This window comes from Pelophylax lessonae (genome assembly GCF_965119305.1).
Source record: "Pelophylax lessonae genome assembly, chromosome: 5".
NCBI classification, from domain to species: Eukaryota; Metazoa; Chordata; class Amphibia; order Anura; family Ranidae; genus Pelophylax; species Pelophylax lessonae.
The window spans coordinates 442,254,561-442,280,655 of NC_138772.1; the positions used below are offsets into that span (position 1 = coordinate 442,254,561).

General features: G+C 41.9%; 1 protein-coding gene across 1 annotated transcript in view; it reads right to left on the bottom strand.

The window, feature by feature from the left end:
- Nucleotides 1-2,026: 2,026 nt before the first annotated feature.
- The window catches only part of COPS5 (COP9 signalosome subunit 5), a 38,889-nt gene continuing 14,820 nt past the window's right edge, over nucleotides 2,027-26,095 (bottom strand). The window contains exons 5-8 of the mRNA XM_082257288.1: nucleotides 24,084-24,169; nucleotides 23,717-23,828; nucleotides 5,495-5,643; nucleotides 2,027-2,348 (exon numbers count right to left, since the gene is read on the bottom strand). Of these exons, the coding sequence (XP_082113414.1) occupies nucleotides 2,264-2,348; nucleotides 5,495-5,643; nucleotides 23,717-23,828; nucleotides 24,084-24,169 (432 nt within the window). The 3' untranslated portion in view covers nucleotides 2,027-2,263. The remainder of the gene's footprint in view (nucleotides 2,349-5,494; nucleotides 5,644-23,716; nucleotides 23,829-24,083; nucleotides 24,170-26,095) is intronic.

Below are 26,095 nucleotides of genomic sequence, written 5' to 3' on the forward strand. Positions count from 1 at the left end.
GGGGACCACCAGTCCTCCTCCTGTAGGGGGGCCCCAACAGCAATCAGTGCAATCGGGCAGAGGGGCAATTACAGACGGAAGCCCTGGGTAGCTCTCTGCAGCAGCTGAAAACCAGTTTCTGCCCTACTGTCAGCTTTCAGCTGCTGCAGGGAGAGACATAGACACAGGGCATCGTTCCTGTAATTGCTTCTCCGACACTGTGGACCGTTTTTGTGGACACCATCACGCTATCCAGCAGTAGAGAAGTGTTCTGGAGGCGAGCGGTTCCCATTTCCTACATATCTTATGTTTGTGAGTATATGGTACGCTACCCGTTTGGATTATAATAAACTTTTTAGTGGTAATGCACGAGGTCGGTGCACCCTTCTCTTGTTATTGTCTTACAAAAGGAAACTCTTCTTCCGATTCTTGCATAGTGTAAAAGGTAGAAAGGAGTTTTTTTTGGCCTCTGGAATCTGAGGTTAAGTTCACTTTTACAAAAATATGAATATGGGTGTAACATGTTACAAAAGGTGAACTTATTCTTTAGAAGCAAAATTATTTGTAGTGTTTTATGTGCCACCTAGAAATGTTACTTATACCTAAGCAGTATCCTGAAAAAAATTACCATTAGTCTGCAATTCCTCCTGAAAAAAATAGGAACACTTATCATACCAGGAAGTGGTTTGCTAAGTCCTCCTGTGCTTACAACCTTAGTTGTATACAGTAGCTTGAAAAAGTATTCATACCCCTTGAAATTTTCAACATTTTGTCATGTTACAACCAAATACGTAAATGTATTTTATTGGGATTTTATGTGATAGACCAACACAAAGTGGAAATAGTTTTTAAATTTTTTACAAATATTTTAAAAAAGTGTGGCGTGCATTTGTATTCAGTCCCCTTTACTCTGATACCCCTAACTAAAATCTAGTGGAACCAATTGCCTTCAGAAGTCACATAATTAGTAGAGTGCAGCTGTGTGTAATTTAATCTCAGTATAAATACAGCTGTTCTGTGAAGCCTTCAGGAGGTTTGCCAGAGAACCTAGTGAACAAACAGAATCATGAAGGTCAAGGAACACACCAGACAGGTCATGGATAAAGTTGGAGAAGTTTAAAGCAGTTAGGTTATAAAAAAAAAAATATCCCAGGCTTTGAACATGGAGCGGGCGCCGATCTAAGTGTAGCAATAAAACATTTAATAGCAATAGCAAGAGTACTACTCACAGGAGTACGTTAAAAACAGGCATCTCAAGGCATCTCTACGGACCCACGCTGCCGGATCAACACAAAGAGATCAGCACGTCCCGCACCAGGAGACCGCAGCTTATCCCTCGCAGCACCAGTTCCAACAGGACTTCTGGAGGACCCCCCGGACGAACTCTGCACACCCACTATTGAGATGCCTGTTTTTAACGTACTTCTGTGAGTAGTACTCTTCCTATTGCTATTAAATGTTTTATTGCTACACTTAGATCGGTGCCCGGTCTTTTCTCTTCTTGTTTTGGGTCATACAGGGTTACTTCACCCTTCACTGGAGGCAGCCATCGAAGTGTTTAGCAAGCCACACCGGACTTTGTGTACCGAAGCCCACCTTGCCATACCTTGCTATATGCATAGAAACTGTTTACAGTTCTGACCATCTGATTGCGCCAATCTCTCCTCTCCTCCTTTGAACATGGAGCACAGTTCAATCCATCATCCAAAAATGGAAACGTATGGCACAACTGCAAACCTACCAAGACATGGCCATCCACCTAAACTGACAGGCCGGGCATAGAGAGTATTAATCAGAGGCAATCAGGAGGCCCATGGTAACTCTGGAGTAGCTGCAGAGATCCACAGCTCAGGTGGGAGAAGAATCTGTCCACAGGACCACTACGCTGTATAGGTGGGGATCGTCACAAATTTTACAAACATTATGATTGTTCAGAGTAATAGGAGTAGGCTAAAAATAATTAAAATGCAATTTGTAAATATATAATTTTACATTTTGAGCACAGATATGCTTTAACCATTTAAAAGCTAAAATACACGGAACCTCATACATTTTAAAAAGTGGCTTTATTCACCCAGAAAGCAACAAAGGTTACAATGCTGTTATTGCTGAAAAGTTGCAATAAAAAGGTCCTATGCTTTCCATTTTCTGATCAAGGGAAATAAGTGCTACCTGGTGACAACATTGTACAGCTTCTGCATAAAAGAAGCAACGTATAAAAAAAACACAACAAATAGCTGAGTACGAGCCAGAGAATAAAGGATTCTTACAAAGAGTTAAATGCCTATGAAGTGTTTATTTGATTAAAGAGTTTATCCTTAATCACTTGTGACATCAAGCCATGAATTGCTTCGATTGTTGTTTTACAGCTGAAAAGAAAGAAATAAAATTATTAGATATAAAAACGAAGATGAAAGTGATAGAATGATATAGACACAAAGCCTAAAAACTTCCAAATAGGACACTCCCCTTGTCTTCCTATACTTTAGCAATCACTGCCTGGGCGGCCAATTGTCAGGTCCAAGAACTGTTGCACAGGACGCTGGGAATGACTGTATTTACCAAAATGATCGTGGGAGCAGAACCAAGGTTGAAAATTCACAATTTGATACTTATTTTTTTTGTGTAATAAGGCTTTTGTTCCAGCTTTGACCCAAGGGCCACATCCTTCCCGATTCACCTTATAGGTGGACTCTATTTCGGTGAAGTTCCAGATAAATCGATGGGTATTCTATACAGTACATATACACAGGAGTTTCATCAGGTAATAAGTTACCACCTTCTCTTTCTATAGAAAGTCCAATTATGACTTCAACAAAATTTTTACAAGCAGCACTGTATAAATACAAAAATAATCCACTAGTCTGCTGGTTCAGCAATATACAACCAATGCTTGTCCAGGTTATTTAAACAGCATTTCTTAAAGCACTGGTTCTCAGATTGTGAGATGAACCTCACCACTAGAGGACTAAATGACCAAGCCCTTGTTCACACTGGTGCAGCTTTGCAATTAGCCTACTTCAGTGCAACTTCAAAGCCGCAGATCTGTGTAATTTGCACCTCCAAATTTCATTGCGGCTTGCAACTTTGGTTAACAGAAGTCTATGCAAGTTGCAATGAAAATCTGAAAAAAAAAGCAGGAACCTTTCAAAGTTGCGGCAATTTGAATGGTTCAAGTGCCGGCAAGGAGGTGAGATTTGTCATGCTATTTGGAACTGTCAAATCGCATGTTAAATCACACCGGTGTAATTGAGGGCTTAAAGCTGAATTCCAAGAATTCAGCAACTTTCTAAAATGTGCTGGCTTACTATGGGTTAATTCTAAAGAGGTGCTTGGCATCTCATGGCTTCTCATTTACAACTGACAGTTTTGCTGAGCACCAGGAGTACAGCTATCACTATATGCCAATGCTCTGACAGGAGAGATGCTAAATTCTCACACAGCAGCAGCTCTGCCAGTCCCTCCCCTCTGCTGTCCATTCAAAGAAGGCTTTGTATTTTGTGAATAGGATCAAATAATACAAAGCACCCTGTGATTAGGGGACTTTGGAGCGGAGACCAGAGGGCCCAGCTTTGCTCTGCCAGAAGTATAGCAAAAGCTATATTCCTGGCACTGACAAAAAGGTCAGTTGTACATTAAAGGCATAAGTCCACAATAAAGTATGCATTTAAATTAATGTGTTGTGACTTTTTAATGTAGAACTATGGACTTCTGTGTCCTACACCTAGTCCTGCCCACCGTTTTCTGGATTGACTGCACTGCCTCTGTTAAAATACTCCGTGAGCTGAGGGGTGTTTTTGCACCCCGACTGCAGTTCTGCTTCTAAGTTATGGTCTATTTTATTCCTTCTTGGCTTTAGGCTGTCACACAGGAGTCTTAAATTATGCTTTAAAAGTATATCTAAAGCCAAAACCTTTTTTTCATTTTGGACAGACTAGGGAATGTTTACTTATTTAGGTTCCCCTTCCCTATCTGTGTCCCTTTGGGGAGAAATACCTTCACTTCCTGTTCCAAGGACCCAAGTGGGAAAAAATAAAATAAATAATGTCCCCCTCTATTCCTGCTTCAGTGATAAATGCAACTTGAATTTATCATCAGTTTGGGCCCTGGTGACAATCGTTACAAGGACACAGAGAGGGGGTAAGCATGCCCAATAGGGACACAGCAAAAAAAAAAAAAAAAAATATGCACCACACTGCCTCCTACCACCAGGGCTGTTAGGAATGACAGGGCCCAGTACAGACTACCTGTACCCCCCCCCCCCCCAGTATTAAAAATACACCAAAATCTTTATTAGCGGATAACACCCAAAATAACTTACAAAATCCCTGCTGAATCTGTGAGATAAAACTGTATTGAGTTAAAAAAATAAAGCTCTGTGTGTGAGGTCTTGAGGCTCATTCACATGGGTGCTATGGCCCGTACAGTGTGAATCGGCTTCTTTTTTTTTATGATGTGGCTGGATATGCGTGAAGTCAGCCTACCTTACGCTATGGGGATGCAACAGTTATACAAACACAGCTGCAGGTCCTAATTTGAGACTTGACCCCAACTTTTATTTTTTGCTTTTTTTTTTTTTTATTTAATAATTTTTTCCCACAACGCTGTTGGGGGGGGGGGGGGGGGTGCAGATTTGGTGAAATATCAGGGGCCTAAAACAGACCCCCTGATTTCTTACTTTTGAAACCGAGAAAGGGACTGGGGACAAAAATTCCTCCATCCTGATCTCTGCAGCCTTAGCTGCACTGAACAGTAAATAAATAGAAAGCGCTGTACAGAGGCTCTTGTTCATTCATAACCTGAAGCATAGTAAACAGTTTACAATGCTTCAGTTATGAACTAACTGAGTGAGAGATCAGTATAGATCACTCACTGTGTTGATTCATTTACAAAAAGGGGCAGTAAATATGACCTTTATGTACCAACCCGTTCCCACTCTCCTTATCCTGAACCTAATTCCCATGTGTCTGCAGTAGCCATTGGGATAGGAGAGGACAGACAGCTAGCTACCGGAGAGGAAACCACTGCAGTTAACCACTCAGGCAGCTGTCCGTTCTGTATGAATTAGCCCTAAATGTATATCAGCCAGGTTAGACCCTGAAGAAAAAGAATGACGAAGAAAAAAAGAATGACGAAGAAAAAAAGAATGACGAAGAAAAAAAGAATGACGAAGAAAAAAAGAATGACGAAGAAAAAAAGAATGACGAAGAAAAAAAGAATGACGAAGAAAAAAAGAATGACGAAGAAAAAAAGAATGACGAAGAAAAAAAGAATGACGAAGAAAAAAAGAATGACGAAGAAAAAAAGAATGACGAAGAAAAAAAGAATGACGAAGAAAAAAAGAATGACGAAGAAAAAAAGAATGACGAAGAAAAAAAGAATGACGAAGAAAAAGAATGAAGAAGAAAACCTGCTCTAGGGTATTTTTAAAACAGCGTTTACATAGTCGCTGTAAATTTTGCATCTATGATAAAACAGATGATTTTTAGTTTAAAAAATTAAATAACTAAAATACCTGTCTCTTGTAGCTTTGGCTAGTTTGTCTTCAGATTTCCTATCGTGAGTTTCTAATCCCAGCATAAAACTGCCACGTCCAAGCTGGGCTTCTGATTGCTCTAGTTTTTCAGACAAGTCGAATACCTGTCCTGTTGTGTAATCAGCATTCTAAAAAAGAAAGAGAATGAGCATAAGAATAAGCAGACATACAGCAAAAGATGGGAACAAACCTTTTGGTTACATACATTAGAAAGGCCACCTTGCTTAATCTGAATTCCTAGCACAGAACAATGAATTGATCTACATTTGGTATTTACTGACAATTTTTCCATTTCACTGCATTAAAGGACCACTAAAAAAATAAAAAAAGGAAAAAGGCCAGCTTCAGTCGGACCGGCTGCCGTACACATGGGCTGAATGTCGGCCATTGCTTTTCTTTTGAACCGATTCTGGCCAACATTCGGCCCATCTGTCAATTTCTTTAGACTGACTGAAAACAAGACCTTACCACTCCCCCCCCCCCCCCAATGATCCAATTCACTGCAATGTATATTAAAACATACCTAAAAAACACAAGTTCATTGCCTTAGTGCAGTGAGGTGTCATTCAGATTGAACGGCACCAAAATTCACTAATGTGTGCATACTAGGGATAGACCGATTATCGGCAAGGCAGATTTATATATTGATGGCTGATATTTCCCCGATATATCGGTATCGGCCCTGGAGCTGGCCGATATTGCCGATAAATTTGTGATGTCATTCTGCCTTCTTAGGCCGCCTCCCTCGCCTTGGACAGCCCCGTCTGGAGTCGGGACTAGTCTCACGGAGTGTATCACAGCCATACACCCACCAACAGCAACCCGGTGCCAGCCAGCCACCCACATCCACAGGCCCTGTACCAGCCAGCCGCTGTACCAGCCAGCCACCCACCCACCCACCCACCACAGGGTGCTAGCCAGCCACAGGCCCTGTACCAGCCAGCCACCCACCACAGGGTGCCGGCCAGCCACCCACCACAGGGTGCCAGCCAGCCACCCACCACAGGGTGCCAACAAGCCAGCCATTAAGCATTAAACAAAAATGAACATGTTCAGTACCAGTATAGGCCCATATCAGCCGATACATTGTGACCAAAATATCGGTATCGGCCCTGAAAAAACCATATCGGTCTATCCCTAGCGCATACTACAGTACTGTACACTGCAGTACTGGGCGTGTTACTGCAACCAATAGGTGTGAAGCCAGCCTACAACGGCGCTGTCCAGATGACAATGCTGCTGTGTGATTTCACTGCAGAACAGATAATTTTGTGTTTCTTTCAAAAAAGGTAGCACTACTAACAGACATATTAGCAGCATCAAACTGTAATAAAGATATGTTACAGGGGAGACTCTTATTTTTCCAACTGTTGCACCTTTAACCACTTAACGACCGGCGCACGACGATCTACGTCGGCGCTCAGCCCCGGCCAGGCAAACTGACGTAGGCCTACGTCAGCACTTTTTGCCGGCCCTGTGCGCGCTCCCGCGCCCCGCCGCCGCCGCCGATGACTCGATTGGGTTCAGAACCGATCAGTCATCAGGTCCAGGCCAATCATTTTTGGTCTGGACCTGTTGATCGGTCCTGCCCAATCAGATCTCCCTCTAAGCCTGTGAAATGTAAACACAGGCTTAGAGGAGATGTGCCCTCCCCTCCCAACGGTCTTTTCGGATCCAGCGTGAGAGGAGAGCACATCTTACTGTGAGTAATTGCACCAAGCACATCACACACAGCTAGATAGGCACATTTCACCCCCGATCGCCCCCCCAATTAACCCCTACAGCACCTGACACAACACACACTATATACAGCATATAGCATATACCTATATACCTGTATAAGTGTGATTTGTGAACAGGTGTAGCCCTTGCGACCCCCCCTTTTCCACTCAAATTACCCCCCACCCCCCCCTAATAAAGATTTAACCCACTGATCCCCCCTGAACCCCCCCTGATCACCGCCGTTAACCCCTACACCCTCTGTCACATCAGCACTAATACAAACGCAATATACGGTGTTATTGTATTTTTGTATTAGTGTCATTGTGATCAGAATTAGCGCAGGCGACTAAGTTTCTGTCCCAAGAAGGTTTAGGGTCCCCGCCACCCGCCCAATAAAGATTTAAGCCCCTGACCCCCCCCTGATCACCCCTACACCCCCTGCCATAACACACACCGTATACAGTATATAGCATTTTGCTATATACCCGTATAAGTGTGATTTGTGGTCAGGTCTAGCGCTTGCGACCCCCCTTTTTCCACTTGAATTACCCGCCACCCCCCCTAATAAAGATTTGAGCCCCTGATCCCCCCTGATCCCCTCCTGATCACCGCTAGTTAACCCCTACACCCTCTGTCACATCAGCACTAATACAAACGTAATATACTGTGTTTTTGTATTTTTGTATTAGTGTGATTGTGATCAGAATTAGCGCAGGCGACTAAGTTTGTGTCCCAAGCAGGTTTAGGGTCCCCGCCACCCGCCCAATAAAGATTTAATCCCCTGATCCCCCCCTGATCACCCCTACACCCCCTGCCACAACGCACACTGTATACAGTATATAGCATTTTCTATATACCTGTATAAGTGTGACTTGTGACCAGGTTTAGCGCTTGCCACCGTTCCTTTTATCCTTAGGATACCCGCCAGCCCCTTCCAATAAAGATTTAAACCCCTGATCCCCCCCTGATCACATCCCGTTAACCCCTACACCCTCTGTCACATTAGCACTAATACACACATAATATACTGTTTTTACTGTATTTTGTATTGGTGTCATTGTGACTTGAGGTTGTGCTAGCTAGCTAGTTTCTTTCCCAAAGGAGGTTTAGGGTCCCCGCCACCCCCCCCAGATCCCCAGCGCATAGTTTAGAAATAACCCCTTGATTGCCACACACACACGCACGCACCTACACTTCCATTTCTAGTATAGTGTTTGAACAGATCAATATCTGATCTGATCAGAGCTATACTAGCGCCCCCATAGTTTAGGGTTCCCAAAACGCAGTGTTTGCACGATCAGCACTGATTCCTGCCAGCACCTGCGTTTAACCCTTTCACCCAGGTAAGTGTAGTAATCAACAGATTACTGTCACTTACAAAAAAACACAAGACACAAAACCGCTGTGTTAGCAGAGTCAGGCCTGATCCCTGCTAGCATTAGCAGTTTTTTTGGTAGCGCTTGAAATAGTCTTCGACAACCAGGTGCTTTTATTACCTGTGAGTCGCATCACTGTACGGGTAAATTTAGTTACCAAAATGTCTAAACGTTCGTACAGTGATGAAGCTATTTACAGTATAATGACCATGCCAGGTGAGAGCGATGGGGAAGCCTCACCGGCAGAATCAGGGTCAGTATACGAACCAAATGACAGCAGCGGCTCCCTGACAGATAGCTCCGACGACAGATGGGTCCCTGTTAGACCCAGGCGTACCCGACCCCATTCTGGTGTTGTTGAGATGCAGGAATCGCAGGGTGCTCGTATGGAGCAGAGTGTGGGTACTAGTGCCGCTCATCCTTCTGGCGACCTGGCAAGCGCCAGCGGCCTAGTACACCCTGGACCTAGTACAACCAGCACTGCAGTAAGACCTGGTGACGTGGCGAGTCCCCTAAGTGCAGTTGAAGCTGGTGCGGTGGCTAGCACAAGTAGTGGCCCGCAGCCACCGCGTATTCGAAGACAGGCCCGTAGAGCCCATAGTGCCCTCCCTGATGCGCTGGCATTTCCTAATTGGCAACCCACTGATACTACAGCGCCAGTACTTCCCCCATTCACCGCCCAACCTGGAATCCACGTGGAGACAGCTGGTTTTACGCCCCTGAACTTTTATGAGCTGTTCTTCACGGAAGATCTTTTCAGATCTATTGTGGATCAATCAAATTTATATGCTCAACAATTTATCGCCGCCAACCCAAATTCGCCCCTTGCCAGACAATTCGGCTGGAAACCTTTAACGGTTTCCGAATTTAAGATCTTTCTGGGCCTTTCCCTCCACATGGGCATAACTAAACAGAGTGAATTGCGGCTATATTGGTCCACTAGCCCACTTCACCATATGCGCATGTACTCTGCCTCCATGTCCAGGGCGAGATATGAGCAAATTCTGCGATTTATGCATTTCAGCGACAATGAAATCTGTCGTCCTCGGGGAGACCCTGCATACGATCGGCTCCACAAAATTCGGCCCCTCATAGACCACTTCAATCAGCGGTTTGCAGCCTTGTTTACCCCCGAACAAGTTGTCTGCGTTGACGAGTCCCTGATTAAATTTACTGGCCGCCTTGCTATGAAACAGTACCTCCCCAGCAAGCGTGCCAGATACGGGGTCAAACTGTATAAATTGTGTGACAGGGCCACAGGCTATACAGTTAGTTTCCGGGTCTATGAGGGAAAAGATAGCTGTGTGGAGCCCCCCAACTGCCCAGACTACATAGGGAGCAGCGGTAAGATCGTTTGGGACTTGGTGTCACCCTTATCCGGAAAGGGGTACCATTTGTACGTGGACAACTTTTATACAAGCGTGCCACTATTTAGTCACCTGCTCGAATTACAAATTGGCGCATGTGGCACCGTGCAACATAATCGCCGGGGCTTCCCCCAACGGCTTGTAGATTCCCGTCTTAGTCGGGGGGCGAGAGCCTGCTTGAAAACGGACAAATTGCTTGCGGTGAAGTGGAAGGATACACGGGATGTTTATGTTCTGTCCTCCCTTCACGCAGACACGACAATCCAAATCACTACGGCAACTGGCGTTGTGGAGAAACCCCTCTGTGTCCACGAATATAACCTTAACATGGGAGGGGTGGACCTTAACGACCAGATTTTGGCGCCGTATTTAGTTGCCCGTAAAGCCAGACGCTGGTACAAAAAAGTGTCTGTTTATTTATTCCAATTGGCGATGCTGAACGCCTTTGTCCTATACAAGGCGTCAGGACGAACTGGATCTTTCCGGGAATTCCAGGAAGAGATCATCCTTGCCTACCTGTACCCAGGAGGCATGCCTGCCCAACTTCCCCTTCCAGATGCAGTGAGCCGGCTGCATGAGAGGCATTTTCCTTATGCCCTCCCGAGTACCCCTACCCAAAGATGGCCCCAAAGAAGATGTCGTGTCTGTAGCAGGCGCGGATTTAGGCGTGACACCCGTTATTATTGTCCCAAATGTCCTGACCAACCTGGTCTCTGCATCGGGGAATGTTTTGAGCGCTACCATACACTAGTGGAGTTTTAGTGTAGGGTACAGCACGACACAGTGTAGGGCACACAAACACAGGGTCTCGAAGGATGTTGGATGTCCATCGACATTTTGAGAGACCCAAGCTGGAAGAGAAGATCGCAGAAGATCGCAGTCCCTCCCAAATCAAGACATGAAGAAACAGTTAGAAAGAAAAATAAAAGGATCCAAAAACTGTTGTTGTGTCAGTCATTTTATATGTCCTTCTACTCTTCTTACTGTACATTTAAATGTCCTTTGTTTGTTTTTTCATTCTTTTGTGACCTGTTTCTCCTGCAGGTACTCGTCGGCTACCACGCATTGATTTTATATATTCTGACACAAACAGTGTTTGCGCTCAGTATATATGGATACCTTTGCTGATAGCAGGTGTGGTGATTTTCTGATTTCAGCACTGCAGTTAAAATCCTATTTTGGTATACGTGGATAGCGCCGTGTATACCCATCATTAAATTCAGTGGGTGGTTGTTTGGGCGGTTAATGATGAAGATCCAAAAACTGTTGTTGTCAGTCATTTTATATGTCCTACTCTTCCTAATGTACTTTTTTTAATGTACTTTGTTTTTTCATTCTTTTGTGACCTGTTTCTCTTGCAGGTCCCTCGTCGGCTACCACGCATTGATTTTATATATTCTGACACAAACAGCGTTTGCGCTCAGCATATATGGATACCTTTGCTGATAGCAGCTGTGGTGATTTTCTGATTTCAGCACTGCAGTTAAAATCCTATTTTGGTATACGTGGATAGTGCCGTGTATACCCATCATTAAATTCAGTGGGTGGTTGTTTGGGCGGTTAATGATGAGTAATACTACGCATTATTCTTGTGCTGATTTCTGATAGGTTCTCTTTTTTTCCGTTCAGCCCACAGGCTGCATGAAAAAAAAAAAAACCTATATGCCAAACAAGGACTAGCAATGTACTGGTACGTTGCTGGACTTTGAGTGGTTATACCAGGATGATGCCTGCAGATTTAGGCATCATCTTGGTATCGTTTTTTACAGCCAGCGGTCGGCTTACATGTAAAAGCAATCCTAGCAGGTAATTGGCCGCTAGACTGCTTTTACATGCAGTGGGAGGGGCCTCCCCCCCCCCACCGCCGCCTTCCGCAGCCTTCCGTGGTTTTTCTCGGGCTCTCCTGTCCCACCGGTTAACCCGAGAGTGCAGCCGGTGGTTCAGTTATCTAACCATAGAGCTAATTGAAGATTAGAATGGCTCCAATCATCTCTATGGCCTAAGATGCCGGAGGCTACGAGCATTTCATGACTTCTTTTTCGCCAGAAATAAACAGGGCCATTGGGAAATTGGGAAAGTATTTTATCACACCAATTTTGGCGTGGTCAGAAGCATTAAGGTCAGAGGAGAGATCTAGAGTATAAAAGACCCCAATTTTTAAAAAAAAGAGTACCTGTCACTACCGATTGCTATCATAGGGGATATCTAAATTCACTGTGATAGCAATAAAAATGATTTAAAAAAAAAAAATTAAAGGAAAGGTGTCAAAATAACATAAAAGAGCAAAAAAAAAAAATCGAGCTCCGCCCCCTTTCCCCCGTGCTTGCGCGCAATGGCACACGCACGCGTTGGTCTAGTGTCATATGTAAACCGCAATTTCAGCATGCATGTGAGGTATCGCCGCGATCGCCAGATCGAGTGCAGCAATTCTTGCAGTAGACCTCCTCTGTAAGTCTAAAGTGGTAACCTGTAGAGACTTTTAAAGGTTTTTAAAAATGTACGTACGTTTTTGCCGCTGCGCAGGTGTGCGCAATTTTTAAAGCATGTCATGTCAGGTGTCTATGAACTCGGCATAAGATCATCTTTTAAATTTTACCAAACAAATTGGAATTATATAGTGTATTTGTGCAATAAATTTAAAAAAAATGTATTTTTTTCGCAAAAATTGCGTTTGGAAAATCTGTGCGCAAATACCGTGTGACAAAAAAAATTGCAACATCCACCATTTTATTCTATAGGGCCTCTGCTTTAAAGAAATATATAATGTTTGGGGGTTCAAAGTAATTTTCTAGTAAAAAAAAAATATTTTTTCATGTAAACAAAAAGGCACAGAAAAGGCTTGGTTTTCAAGTGGTTAGAAGAGTGGGTGATGTGTGGCTAAGATTGAGCGTAAAATGCCGGGACTGTTCAAACACCCCCCAAATGACCCCTTTTTGAAAAGTAGACACCCAAAGCTATTTGCTGAGAGGCATGGTGAGTCCATGGAATATTTTATATTTTGCTACAAGTGTCGGGAAAATTATTATTTCTTTTTTTTTTGTTGTTTTTTTACAGAAAGTTGTCACTAAATGATATATTGCTCACACATGCCATGTGTATATGTGAAATGACACCCCAAAATACATTCTGCTGCTTATCCTGAGTACAGGGATACCCCATGTGTGAAACTTTTTTGCAGTCTAGCCGAGTACAGGTCCCCGAAAACCAGTCCCCACTTTCAGGCTTTCCAAAGGCGTAAATTGTTGATTTCACTCCTGACTACCTATCACAGTTTCGGAGGCCCTAAAATTCTAAGATAGCACAAAACCCCCCCAAATGACCCCATTTTGGAAAGTAGACACCCCAAGCTGTTTGCTGAGAGGCATGGTGAGTCCATGGAATATTTTATATTTTGCCACAAGTTCCGGGAAATATATATATATATATATATATATATATATTTTTTTTTTTTTTTTACAAAAAGCTGTCAGTAAATGATATATTGCTCACACATGCCATGGGTATATGTGAAATGACACCCCAATATACATTCTGCTGCTTCTCCTGAGTACAGGGATACCCCATGTGTGAGACTTTTTTGCAGTCTAGCCGAGTACAGGACCCCGAAATCCAACCTCCACTTTCAGGCTTTCCAAGGGCGTAAATTGTTGATTTCACTCCTGACTACCTATCACAGTTTCGGAGGCCCTAAAATTCTAAGATAGCACAAAACCCCCCCAAATGACCCCATTTTGGAAAGTAGACACCCCAAGCTGTTTGCTGAGAGGCATGGTGAGTCCATGGAATATTTTATATTTTACCACAAGTTCCGGGAAATATATATATATATATATATATATTTTTTTTTTTTTTTACACAAAGCTGTCAGTAAATGATATATTGCTCACACATGCCACGGGTATATGTGAAATGACACCCCAAAATACATTCTGCTGCTTCTCCTGAGTACAGGGATACCCCATGTGTGAGACTTTTTTGCAGTCTAGCCGAGTACAGGACCCCGAAATCCAACCTCCACTTTCAGGCTTTCCAAGGGCGTAAATTGTTGATTTCACTCCTGACTACCTATCACAGTTTCGGAGGCCCTAAAATTCTAAGATAGCACAAAACCCCCCCAAATGACCCCATTTTGGAAAGTAGACACCCCAAGCTGTTTGCTGAGAGGCATGGTGAGTCCATGGAATATTTTATATTTTACCACAAGTTCCGGGAAATATATATATATATATATTTTTTTTTTTTTTTTACACAAAGCTGTCAGTAAATGATATATTGCTCACACATGCCACGGGTATATGTGAAATGACACCCCAATATACATTCTGCTGCTTCTCCTGAGTACAGGGATACCCCATGTGTGAGACTTTTTTGCAGTCTAGCCGAGTACAGGACCCCGAAAACCAACCTCCACTTTCAGGCTTTCCAAGGGCGTAAATTGTTGATTTCACTCCTGACTACCTATCACAGTTTCGGAGGCCCTAAAATTCCAAGATAGCACAAAACCCCCCCAAATGACCCCATTTTGGAAAGTAGACACCCTGAGCTATTTGCAGAGAGGCATGTTGAGTGTTTTGCAGATCTCACTTTTTGTCACAAAGTTTTGGAAATTGAAAAAAAGAGGAAAAAAAATGCATTTTCCTGTTTTTTCTTCATTTTCCAAAAAAAATGAGAGCTGCAAAATACTCACCATGCCTCTCAGCAAATAGATTGGAGTGTCTACTTTGCAAAATGGGGTCATTTGGGGGGGTTTTGTGCCATCTTGGCCTTTTATGGACTTCAAAAGTGTGATAGGTAGTAAGGAGTGAGATCAACAATTTACGCCCTTAGAAAGCCAGAAGGTGCAGATTGGTTTTCCGGGTCCTGTACGCGGCTAGACTGCAAAAAAGTCTTACACATGGGGTATCCTTGTACTCAGGAGAAGCAGCAGAATGTATTTTGGGGTGTCATTTCACATATACCCATGGCATGTGTGAGCAATATATCATTTACTGACAACTTTGTGTAAAAAAAAAAAAAAAAAATATATATATATATATATATATATATATATATATATATATATATATATATATATATATATATATATATATATATATTTCCCGGAACTTGTGGCAAAATATAAAATATTCCATGGACTCACCATGCCTCTCAGCAAATAGCTTGGGGTGTCTACTTTGCAAAATGGGGTCATTTGGGGGGGTTTTGTGCTATTTTGGAATTTTAGGGCCTCCGAAACTGCGACAGGTAGTGCAGAGGTGACATGAACAATTTACGCCATTAGAAAACCTGAGAGTGTTGATTGGTTTTCGCGGTCCTGTACACAGCTAGGCTCCCAAAAAGTCTCACACATGGGGCATCCCCATACTCAGGAGAAGTGGCAGAATGTATTTTGGGGTGTCATTCCACATATACCCATGGCATGTGTGAGAAATTTATCTTTTAGTGACAACGTTGTGTAAAAAAAAAAAAATTAAAAAAAAAAATTGTAATTTTCCCGAAACTTGTGGCAAAATATAAAATATTCCATGGACTCACCATGCCTCTCAGCAAACAGCTTGGGGTGTCTACTTTCCAAAATGGGGTCATTTGGGGGGGTTTTGTGGTATCTTGACATTTCAGGGCCTCCAAAACCGTTATAGGTAGTGAGAAAATGCAATGAAAAATGTACGCCCTTTGAAATTCTGATGGTGGTGATTTGTTTTCCGGCTCCCGTACACAGCTACGCTCCCAAAAAGTCTCACATATGTGGTATCCCTGTACTCAGGAGAAGCAGCAGAATATATTTTGGGGTGTAATTACACATATACCCATGGCATGTGTGAGCAATATATCATTTCAATGACAACTTTGTGTAAAAAAAAAAAAAAAAAAATTATTTTTGTCATTTTTCAAACACCTGTGACAAAAAAATAAAATATTCAATGAGCTCAACATGCCCCTCAGAACATTCCTTAGGATGTCTACTTTCCAAAAAGTGGTAGTTTGGGGGGGTTTTGTACTGCCCCATTTTAGCACTTCATGAAATGAGATAGGCAGTCAGAAATTAAAGCTTCGTAAATTTCAGTATTTACACCATAGTTTGTAGACGCTATAACTTTTGCGCAAACCAATAAAAATACGCTCATTGATTTTTTTTTTGTCAAAGACATGTAGCTAAATATATTTTGGCCAAAAAAAATGACATAAATTGAGTATATTGGATATTTTTTAAAAGACAAAGTTGAAAATGTCATTTTTTTGCAAAATTTTCGCTCTTTTTTTATTAATATCGCAAAAAATACAAAGCGCAGAGGTGATCAAATACCACCAAAAGAAAGCTCTGTTTGTGGGAAAAAAAGGACGTAAATTTCGTTTAGGTACTGCATTGCATGACCGCGCAATTATCAGTTAAAGTCACGAAGTGCCAAGTTGAAAAAAGGGGTCTGGACCTTTAGCAGCCAAATCCTCCGGGGCTTAAGTGGTTAATGAAACCTCAATGAAATGTATAACCTGCCACTGGTAATATTCTACTAAAGTATTAGTTGCTGGGTGTTACTCATCCTCTGGCTTCAATATAATTTTAGGTAACAGAGTAATAAACCTAAAGTTTAGGTATGAAAGCTAAATGTGAAGTTAATAATGACAGTATGGAGGGCTTTAAAACTCTATAGGCCAAAATGTATTCATTATCTGTGCACAACAGCAAGGATGGGAGTCACAGGTTATACACGTTTTGTAGCGGCAGCATGTTTACACAGACATTAATGCACATTAGGAGTGTTAGAAAGCATAGCTAAACACACACTATTTAACAAGTATCACTCGGAGCAAGATATCTGATCCAATCACTCTGCAAGCCTACAACTATTTGCAGTGACCACAACAGCCTCGATAAACAAGTCCTAATACTGCTGCCCCTCCTAGAGGTTTTAGCAGACCATTTGCCTTTCGTAAATCTCTAATTTTGTTTGGTTTGCCTGCACATAACAAGACTGTGCAATGTAGAACAGTAAGAGGGGTATGCAGGAGAAGAGAAAGGGATTAGCAGTGTTTACCAGCCCTTACCGCTGAGACACGGAGCTATTGGCCCATAAACACACATACAATGCATAGAATGTTTAATCTATGGAGAAGCTGGAACTTTCCCTAACTTTTTTTTTTTACAGTTTACATAACACAATACCTGTCACTAAAACTAATTAGTGACTAGTCTAGGCACATACAGGAAGACATTTTGGACCTAATAACTTGCCGTGTGACCCCACATATTCTCAATAGCCCTAAAACAATCTACCAAACTGACCAATATAATGTGAAGGCATGGGATCAAGCTTTCGTGCGCAGAATCTGGTGCAGCTGTGCATAGTAACCAATCAGCTTCTAGATTTTATTGTTAAAGTATATTTGAACAAACTTTTTAGTTTTAGCAAATACCCCCCAGTATGTCTACAAGAGATCTCACAATATACCAAAAGTGCAACAAATGTAGAAAATTAATCTAATAAACACAGCATGCATGTACTGTGAAAAAAAAAAAAAAAAAAAAAATGGAAGGTCCACTTTATTTTTTTAACTAAGGCCCCACTCCACGCAGCCATGCTTGCCAAGGCGAGAATGGCATGCATCTGCTCACAGCTTTCTGAGATATGCATATCACAAATCCCTAAGGGATGGGCTGCCTGAACAGAGGGCAGATACTGCAGCTCCCATTTAAGATTAAAAGTTCACCTTAACAAAAAAAAAAAAAAAAAAAAAAAAAAAGAAAGAAAAGAAGAAGGGGGATGATCAGTGGATCATGGGTGCAATGCCAGGCTCATGCAGAATCTATCTCCAGCTCTCTGCCTGTAGTGAGGTATAGGCTTTTAGTTGGAAAGATAGAGGAAGTGTCAGACTTACGCTGGATACACACTATACAACTTTTGCTGTTAGATTTCCTTTAGTATGTAGTGCAAGAGCCTGTCTGATTACATACAAATTGAAAGTGTTTAGATTTGACCTCATATTATATGGTTTTGGTAAATCTAAAGACAATTGCATAGTGTGTATGGCCCATTAGAGTGTGGTGATTACTGCTCTTTTATTCAATTTAGAATTACCCCCCCCCCCCCCCCCGGAGGCAGACAAGACTTGTAGTTCATTCATTAACAGATCTCGGAGGTGGAAGGTTTGCCCTGCAACAGGTTACATCCTAAATACGTTATAATGCCTGGTACAACACTATATGTTTTTTTTTTCCCCGTTCAACCTAGCGGGCTGCATGAGAAAAAAAAAACAACTGACAGATCGCTGTACTGTTTTAGTCTGACAGGGGGACACACTGATCGGCCGTTGCGGCCATTGGCTGTGAGCACTGATCAGATGCCATCCGGCTACCGGTTTTCCAGTATGCCCGTTTGACAGATGCCGGACTTTAAGCTGCTGTACACACTAGCTGAATTTTGTCCAGCTTCTGTTGAACCAGCCGATATTTTGCTAGTGTGTACCAGCCTTACCATGTAACATTTTGCAAAAGGTGGAGTGAGCCTTTAAGAGGCATTTTTAAAGACGTTTTACAGGTATGCCTTTTTGCTATTTTGACTGTGTCCTATGGTTTAAAATTCAATCACTCTGGTTTAGTAAAGTGAAAAGCAACTGAACATAAAATATTCAATCATATGCAAGAGAAGCTCTATTTTATTTTTTTACTGCCCTGATCATAATTGGTTTGTGTTCACCTCACTTCACATTACAGTAAAATCAGGGCCAGTTTGTGTGTGTGTTGAAAATGTGGGGAACATGCTGAAGCGATAATATAGAAAGTGTTTGTCTCTTGATCTCTTTTACAAGTGTTGGAACTACAAAAGCCAGAAGAACAACACAGATCAGTAGAATAGGGGTACAGAGGTGAATGATATTACCACATACAAGGGCATTCTGGAATTGGGCAAATACTCCAGAAAATGTCAACTTTCAATTTGCATAAATACGTACATGTATATTTGATGGGAATTGAACTGCCTTGATTCAAATACAAGACAACACATTGCGGAGCATATAAAGCATACATATGCATTAAACACTTTTTTCTGCTGGCAGAACAGAAAGAGTGACATGGTTATCTGTTTGCATAAAGTACCATCCTGGAACAAAGTGCGGTTGACTTAGCAAAACTGGAGAGTGCAAAATCTGGTGCAGCTCTGCATAGAAACCAATCAGCTGCTAGGTTTTATTGTCAAAGCTTAATTGAATAAGCTGAAGTTAGATGCTAATAGCTAATAGGATTCTGTGCAGAGCTGCACCAGATTTTTCACTCTTCAGATTTACTAAAATTAACCTCAGTGTTTATTTGTACACTTCATTTATCTTTTCTATTATTCCTTCTGTGACACACCATTACTAAATTGTCTGACAATGCAAGCATCGGGACACATGCATGCTGAGACTGCACAGTGGCATCAGATATAATGCAGTAACAATGACAGCCCCTTTCACAAACAGTATCTACACTGACCCAGATGGAAACATTTTTAATCGGTTTCCAGAAGTGACAAAATAACCGTAAGAGGATCTGGCAGACTATTTTGTACACACAAGAAAAATATTTTGTACACATAAAATGATCTGGAGTTAGGGCCCTTTCACACACGGAGTCCGTCAGACGGACTCCTCAGCGGGGGAATCGATCAGCCTATCCCCCGCTGAGCAGGAGGATGACAGCTGTGAGGTCCCCATGCATCTCTTTGGGGGAATCGGATGGGAACGGACCGTCTGTCCGTTCTCATCCGATCGACGGATGGAAAATAGGGTTTCCATCCGTCCAGATTTGACAGATCGGATGTCAGCGGACAGGTCTCCGCTGACATCCGATGCCCCATAGAGATGCATGGAGAGTCCGTCTGTGTGAAAGGGGCCTTAAACACAAACTCTGGGCTCTGCCTAAAAAAGCAAGAAAATTAGGTTCAGTATTGATTATCTAGGAAGGTTTCCCAGCTAATGAAATGATGGCACTATCCTTTATTACCCTCCCAACCACGAATATAGAAAGAACCACATTTGTGCAATACATCTTTTCCTAGATGTACTAAATGTTGCATCAGGACTAAATTAACAACAATCACTGGTTCAAATTACAACCAAGGTCAATAATAAAAAGGTAAGCTGCAACAGTGACCAGATGACCTGCTTGTGCAAAATGAAGCACTGAAAACTTCTACTATGAGAACGCGCGCGCGCGCGTGTGTGTGTGTCTGGGGAGGTGTACTTCCTCACTCCACTCTAAACTGATAGCTTGTGAAAAAGAGTTCTGCAGAAACTAAAATTCAAACAAGGTAAAACTTTTCCGATTATATTAAAGCATGTTTTGAATACGATAAACAGATATATTCTGACAGTGAAAACAATGACACAAATATGGGGTAGCAATATTGTTGGCATGTTGAGCCATGCGTTTCACTTTGAAGGGAGGGGAAAGAAAAAAAAAAAAAAAAAACATCCTGCCAAAGCTGAACACTTGGGATCATAATGGTATTACCTTCCAGAAACTATAAAGCCTAAATCTGAATCTGGTTGCTACTGCTCAGTCAGTCAAAGCAGAGATCACAATGATGGCCCTGGAGCTTTTACCTTCAGGTCACCACTGGCAGCTCTCATATTCTCATCCTGACAGAATCCCTTTACCCTTTAAAGTGGAAGTAAAGGCGTTTTAATTATAAACTACAGTTAAAAGGATAAGTCCAGGCAAAACCTAACGCTAAACCTGCTCTGTGCCACATTTTTAAACCTAATCAATCTAACCCTGTAAAGCAAAAAAAAAAAAAAAAAATATATAAAAAAAAAAAGTCGTACTTCCCTTTTCTGCACCTGATCGGGTCCAGTCTCCAGCGACAGGACATGTGTGCAGGAGAGGACCGACAACGGCTGTGAAATGAATGGGAAGTGACGTCACCCATAGATTTACTACGGGGCTTCCATTGACAAGTGCCGCTCCTGAACCCACCTGCAGGCTGAAACCGCTGCTGACAGCTCAGTGTGGGACCGGAACAGATCGGCTGCAGAATAGGGAAGTACAGCAATTTTTGCTTTACAGGTTTAGCGTTAGTTAGGTTTTGCCTGGACTTATCCTTTAACCCTTTTATAAGGCTTAGCCGTTAGGTTCTGTAAATATCTCCTAAACGTGCACCATTTAAAAGATATTTACTTTAGCAGCGTCAGTGACGTCACCAGCGCATGTGTACTGCATGCCGTCTATATAGAAAGAGCTGTGCTGTCCATAGAGAGAGCTATGCCACTAAAGTAATGTCATTAAGGCTCGGCCAGTCAATAGGCCGCGGCCCATGAACCCAGAAGAAAGATGGAAGCCCTCTCAGTGGTGACAGCATGCCGCTGGAAGGTCTTTGTTTTCAGGCAAGTCTTTCATAATTTGCTAGTATTCAATGCACACTAGCACATTATTACATTAATTTGCAGGAACATTTTTTTTCCCCTCTTTATTTGCAGTTTACCACAGCTTAAGAGAGGAGGACCAGCCTCCTTCAGAAAAAATAAATCAAAGTCAGCAGTTACAAATACTGGTTATTACAAATATTAGATAGAACACTTACCTGTCCATGGATTCCGCAATGTCAGTACCACAGTCAATTACCTACTGCACAAGCGCAAAGCATGCTGCGCTTTCTGAATGGCCTGGCAGCAGGGGAAGGAGGGGGGGGGGGGACAAACTTCGAGTGATCTTGTCGTAGTTCAGTCTCCTGGAAGTGGGGACAAGCGCTTGTCAAAAACAGGTACCCGCTTCCCCCACCCCACGAAAGGTGCAAAATGTGGCACCAGATGGGTGGAGCTCCACTTTAAGGACAAGTGTCCAAACAAGGAAAATGCTGTGCGTATCTTGCAACTACTATATCCAGTTGAATTATAAATTGTTTTTTCCAGGATAAACTGGGCCTGTATTTGGTGAGGTTATCTGACACCTGATTTTTATATTTTATTCATATATCATATCCATTATATTTATCTCTCCATCTCAAAAGAAAAAAAAAGGCCCAAAATACTTTACCATTTACTTGTATTTTTCTTACCAGCATCATAACACACCGAACGAACAACCCACAATAAATTCTCCTACAGATGATAGCAATACCATATGTTTATACAGTAGGGCCCAGAAACAAAAGTGTGCATCTCACTTTTATCCTACCAAAATAAAAAAAACAAAAACAAAATCACACTAACCCTGATCTAGCCATTTTACTTTTACAGACCTTTTAAAAAAAACTTTTAATTTTCTTTTGTTCAGTTAAAGCAGAGTTCCCCCCAAAAGTGGAACTTCCACTTATACACTACCTCCCCCCTCCGATGAAACTGTTTTTGACAGGTACCCTTCCCCACTTCCGGGAGACAGCGCCGTGGTGCCATCCCTCAGAAGTTTGGGCCCCCCCTCCTCCACCGCAGGGCCAATTAGAAAGTGCAGCACGTTTCAAGCATGCGCAGTAGGGAACCTGGTGCAAAGCGGCTTCAATGCCAGTTTCCCTTACCTTGAAGTGGCGGCAGCACCCGAGAGCCGACCCGAAAATTGGCTTCAGGTGCCTACATCTCGGGAACCCTGGACAGGCAACTTCTACTATTAAAAGTCAGCATCTAAAGCATTTGCAGCTGCTGAATTTTTTTCGTGGGGGGCTGAACTCCTTTAAGCTTTAAAAAAATAGGACAGAATCTGATGGGTTACTATACACATCTGCTCCAGATTCTATTTGCTCCAGCCTTAATAAATCCCCCAAAATGTATATTTTTCTCCATCCAAGAGGACACAAAGTACAGGGGCGGGCTGTACAGTTACTGATCATTGTGATAGCCAATCATGTGACTGCGAGCCGGTCCTCCCAACTCACGATTGTTCGTAGGGGACTTGGAGCTGTCAGTGATATATGTGACCCAATGGAAGAAGTGAGGCCAGGTACGTGCGTATATCAGCAAGTTACAATACTTCTGTTTAATATGGTGCCCCTTCCCTCTATGTGTGAAAGAAATCATCTGCTGATCCGAGGTCTCTATAGCAAGGTGATACTGAGGAGCAGCTGGCCAGACACTTACCTTTCGACATTCACACACTGCCCTTAACCTATTCTCTGATGCAGGAAAGGAGAAAAACATTTTTGCAAGATTTGGTAAAAGGGACTTTCTAGTTAAAGCAGTACTAAACCCAAAATCAAAAACATTTATGTTTTGCAGCTCATTAGATGTGGTAGCTGCAACAGTTTTTTTTTTTGGCTTTTCACCCTCCATTTTCACCTAGTGAAATGGCCAGTAACACCTCCTGTAATCTAGTGCCCCCAATATGAAGCAGCACAGGGGCACAGCAGCATTGTTAATCTGAGGGGAGTGTTAGATGTAGTAGCAGATTTAAATGCACTAACAAATTGAAGCCAAACTTCAGCTCACAATTTATAATCAGTTACAGCAAAAAAAAAAATTCATAAATAAAAAAAAATGATTGTAAGCACCACTGTCAGTGGTAGATGGTTTGTCTCATTCCTGTAAACTGATACATCTAGGAAACAGCTTATTCTTTTTTTTAAAAAAAAACACACACACACACACACACACTAGACTTACTGGCTGGACCACCAGATGAAAATACAAGAAAGAAAGACTAAAAAAAAAAAAGAAAAATGAATGCAGCCATCACATCTAAGAATCGGTAAGCGCAATATAAGAAATGTTTGCTTTTGGGTTTAATAATTCAATAACGACCTCACAGTGAATATACCATGATGGATACTTACAGTTAGAAGGCTGGAGGAGCTCAGTGTATTCACCCAGTACTTATTCCACAAAAGCTCCAGCAATTTACGGTCAAGAGAGGACTTGAAATATGCGACCTCCAGTGCATAATACCTTAAAATAAAAACAAATTCAAATACTGATCACCTACCTAGCAAATTAATGCAAAGGCAATTTATAAAAGCAAAGTAACAGTATTTTGTTCATGAACACAGGTCTGCATTGGGATACCACATTCTACATTATACAGAACACACACACACACACACACACACACACACACACACACACACAGTTTAGGCAGTATAAAACTGTTTCCTCAGTAGGCTTAAGATGAGGAGAAAAAAAAAAAAAGTGGGGGATACTCACTGTTTGCAATGCACACCAAAGTCTTCTATTTTGTTTAAAGGAATAGTCTGGTACTCCGAGGGACCTTCATCTGGCGGCTTGTACCCCTAAAATTGGTAGATAACGCAACATTTGTATTTTAAAATAAGTCATTTATTAAAGCACAAGAAACCTAGTGTAAGTTAGAAGTGCATAAAATATTACATATAGGAGGTGCACCAAACAGAAATTCTGGTGACGAAATCGAAAATTTAGGATGCATTTGGCTCAACCAGAAAATGACAGTTTAAAAAAAAATGTATGTATGTATGTATGCATGCATGTATATAATATATATATACATATATACACACTTTGCAAAATTATTCGGCCCCCTTGAGCTTTGACCTTTTGACACATTTCAGGCTTAAAACATAAAGATATAAAAGTGTAATTTTTTGTGAAGAATCAACAACAAGTAGGACACAATCATGAAGTGGAATGAAATTTATTGGATATTTCAAACTTTGTTAAATAAAAAAACTGAAAAATTGGGCGTGCAAAAATTATTCATCCCCCTTAAGTTAATACTTTGTAGCGCCACCTTTTGCTGCGATTACAGCTGTAAGTCGCTTGGGGTATGTCTCTATCAGTTTTGCACATCGAGAGACTGAAATTTTTGCCCTTTCCTCCTTGCAAAACAGCTCGAGCTCAGTGAGGTTGGATGGAGAGCGTTTGTGAACAGCAGTTTTCAGTTCTTTCCACAGGTTCTCGATTGGATTCAGGTCTGGACTTTGACTTGGCCATTCTAACACCTGGATATGTTTATTTGTGAACCATTCCATTGTAGATTTTGCTTTATGTTTTGGATCATTGTCTTGTTGAAGACAAATCTCCGTCCCAGTCTCAGGTCTTTTGTAGACTCCATCAGGTTTTCTTCCAGAATGGTCCTGTATTTGGCTCCATCCATCTTCCCATCAATTTTAACCATCTTCCCCGTCCCTGCTGAAGAAAAGCAGGCCCAAACCATGATGCTGCCACCACCATGTTTGACAGTGGGGATGGTGTGTTCAGGGTGATGAGCTGTGTTGCTTTTACGCCAAACATAACGTTTTGCATTGTTGCCAAAAAGTTCGATTTTGATTTCATCTAACCAGAGCACCTTCTTCCACATGTTTGGTGTGTCTCCCAGGTGGCTTGTGGCAAACTTTAAACGACACTTTTTATGGATATCTTTAAGAAATGGCTTTCTTCTTGCCACTCTTCCAAAAAGGCCAGATTTGTGCAGTATACGACTGATTGTTGTCCTATGGACAGAGTCTCCCACTTCAGCTGTAGATATCTGCAGTTCATCCAGAGTGATCATGGGCCTCTTGGCTGCATCTCTGATCAGTCTTCTCCTTGTAGGAGCTGAAAGTTTAGAGGGACGGCCAGGTCTTCGTAGATTAGCAGTGGTCTGATACTCCTTCCATTTATATATTATCGCTTGCACAGTGCTGGGATGTTTAAAGCTTGGGAAATTTTTGTATCCAAATCCGGCTTTAAACTTCTCCACAACAGTATCTCGGACCTGCCTGGTGTGTTCCTTGTTCTTCATGATGCTCTCTGCGGTTTAAACTGACCTCTGAGACTATCACAGTGCAGGTGCATTTATACGGAGACTTGATTACACACAGGTGGAATCTATTTATCATCATTAGTCATTTAGGTCAACATTGGATCATTCAGAGATCCTCACTGAACTTCTGGAGAGAGTTTGCTGCACTGAAAGTAAAGGGGCTGAATAATTTTGCACGCCCAATTTTTCAGTTTTTTTATTTGTTAACATAGTTTGAAATATCCAATACATTTTGTTCCACTTCATGATTGTGTCCCACTTGTTATTGATTCTTCACAAAAAATTACAGTTTTATATCTTTTATGTTTGAAGCCTGAAATGTGGCAAAAGGTCGCAAAGTTCAAGGGGGCCGAATACTTTCGCAAGGCACTGTATTTATATATTTTATAATTGTATTATATTTGACTTTTTCATTAATATTATGAATTTACTGTCG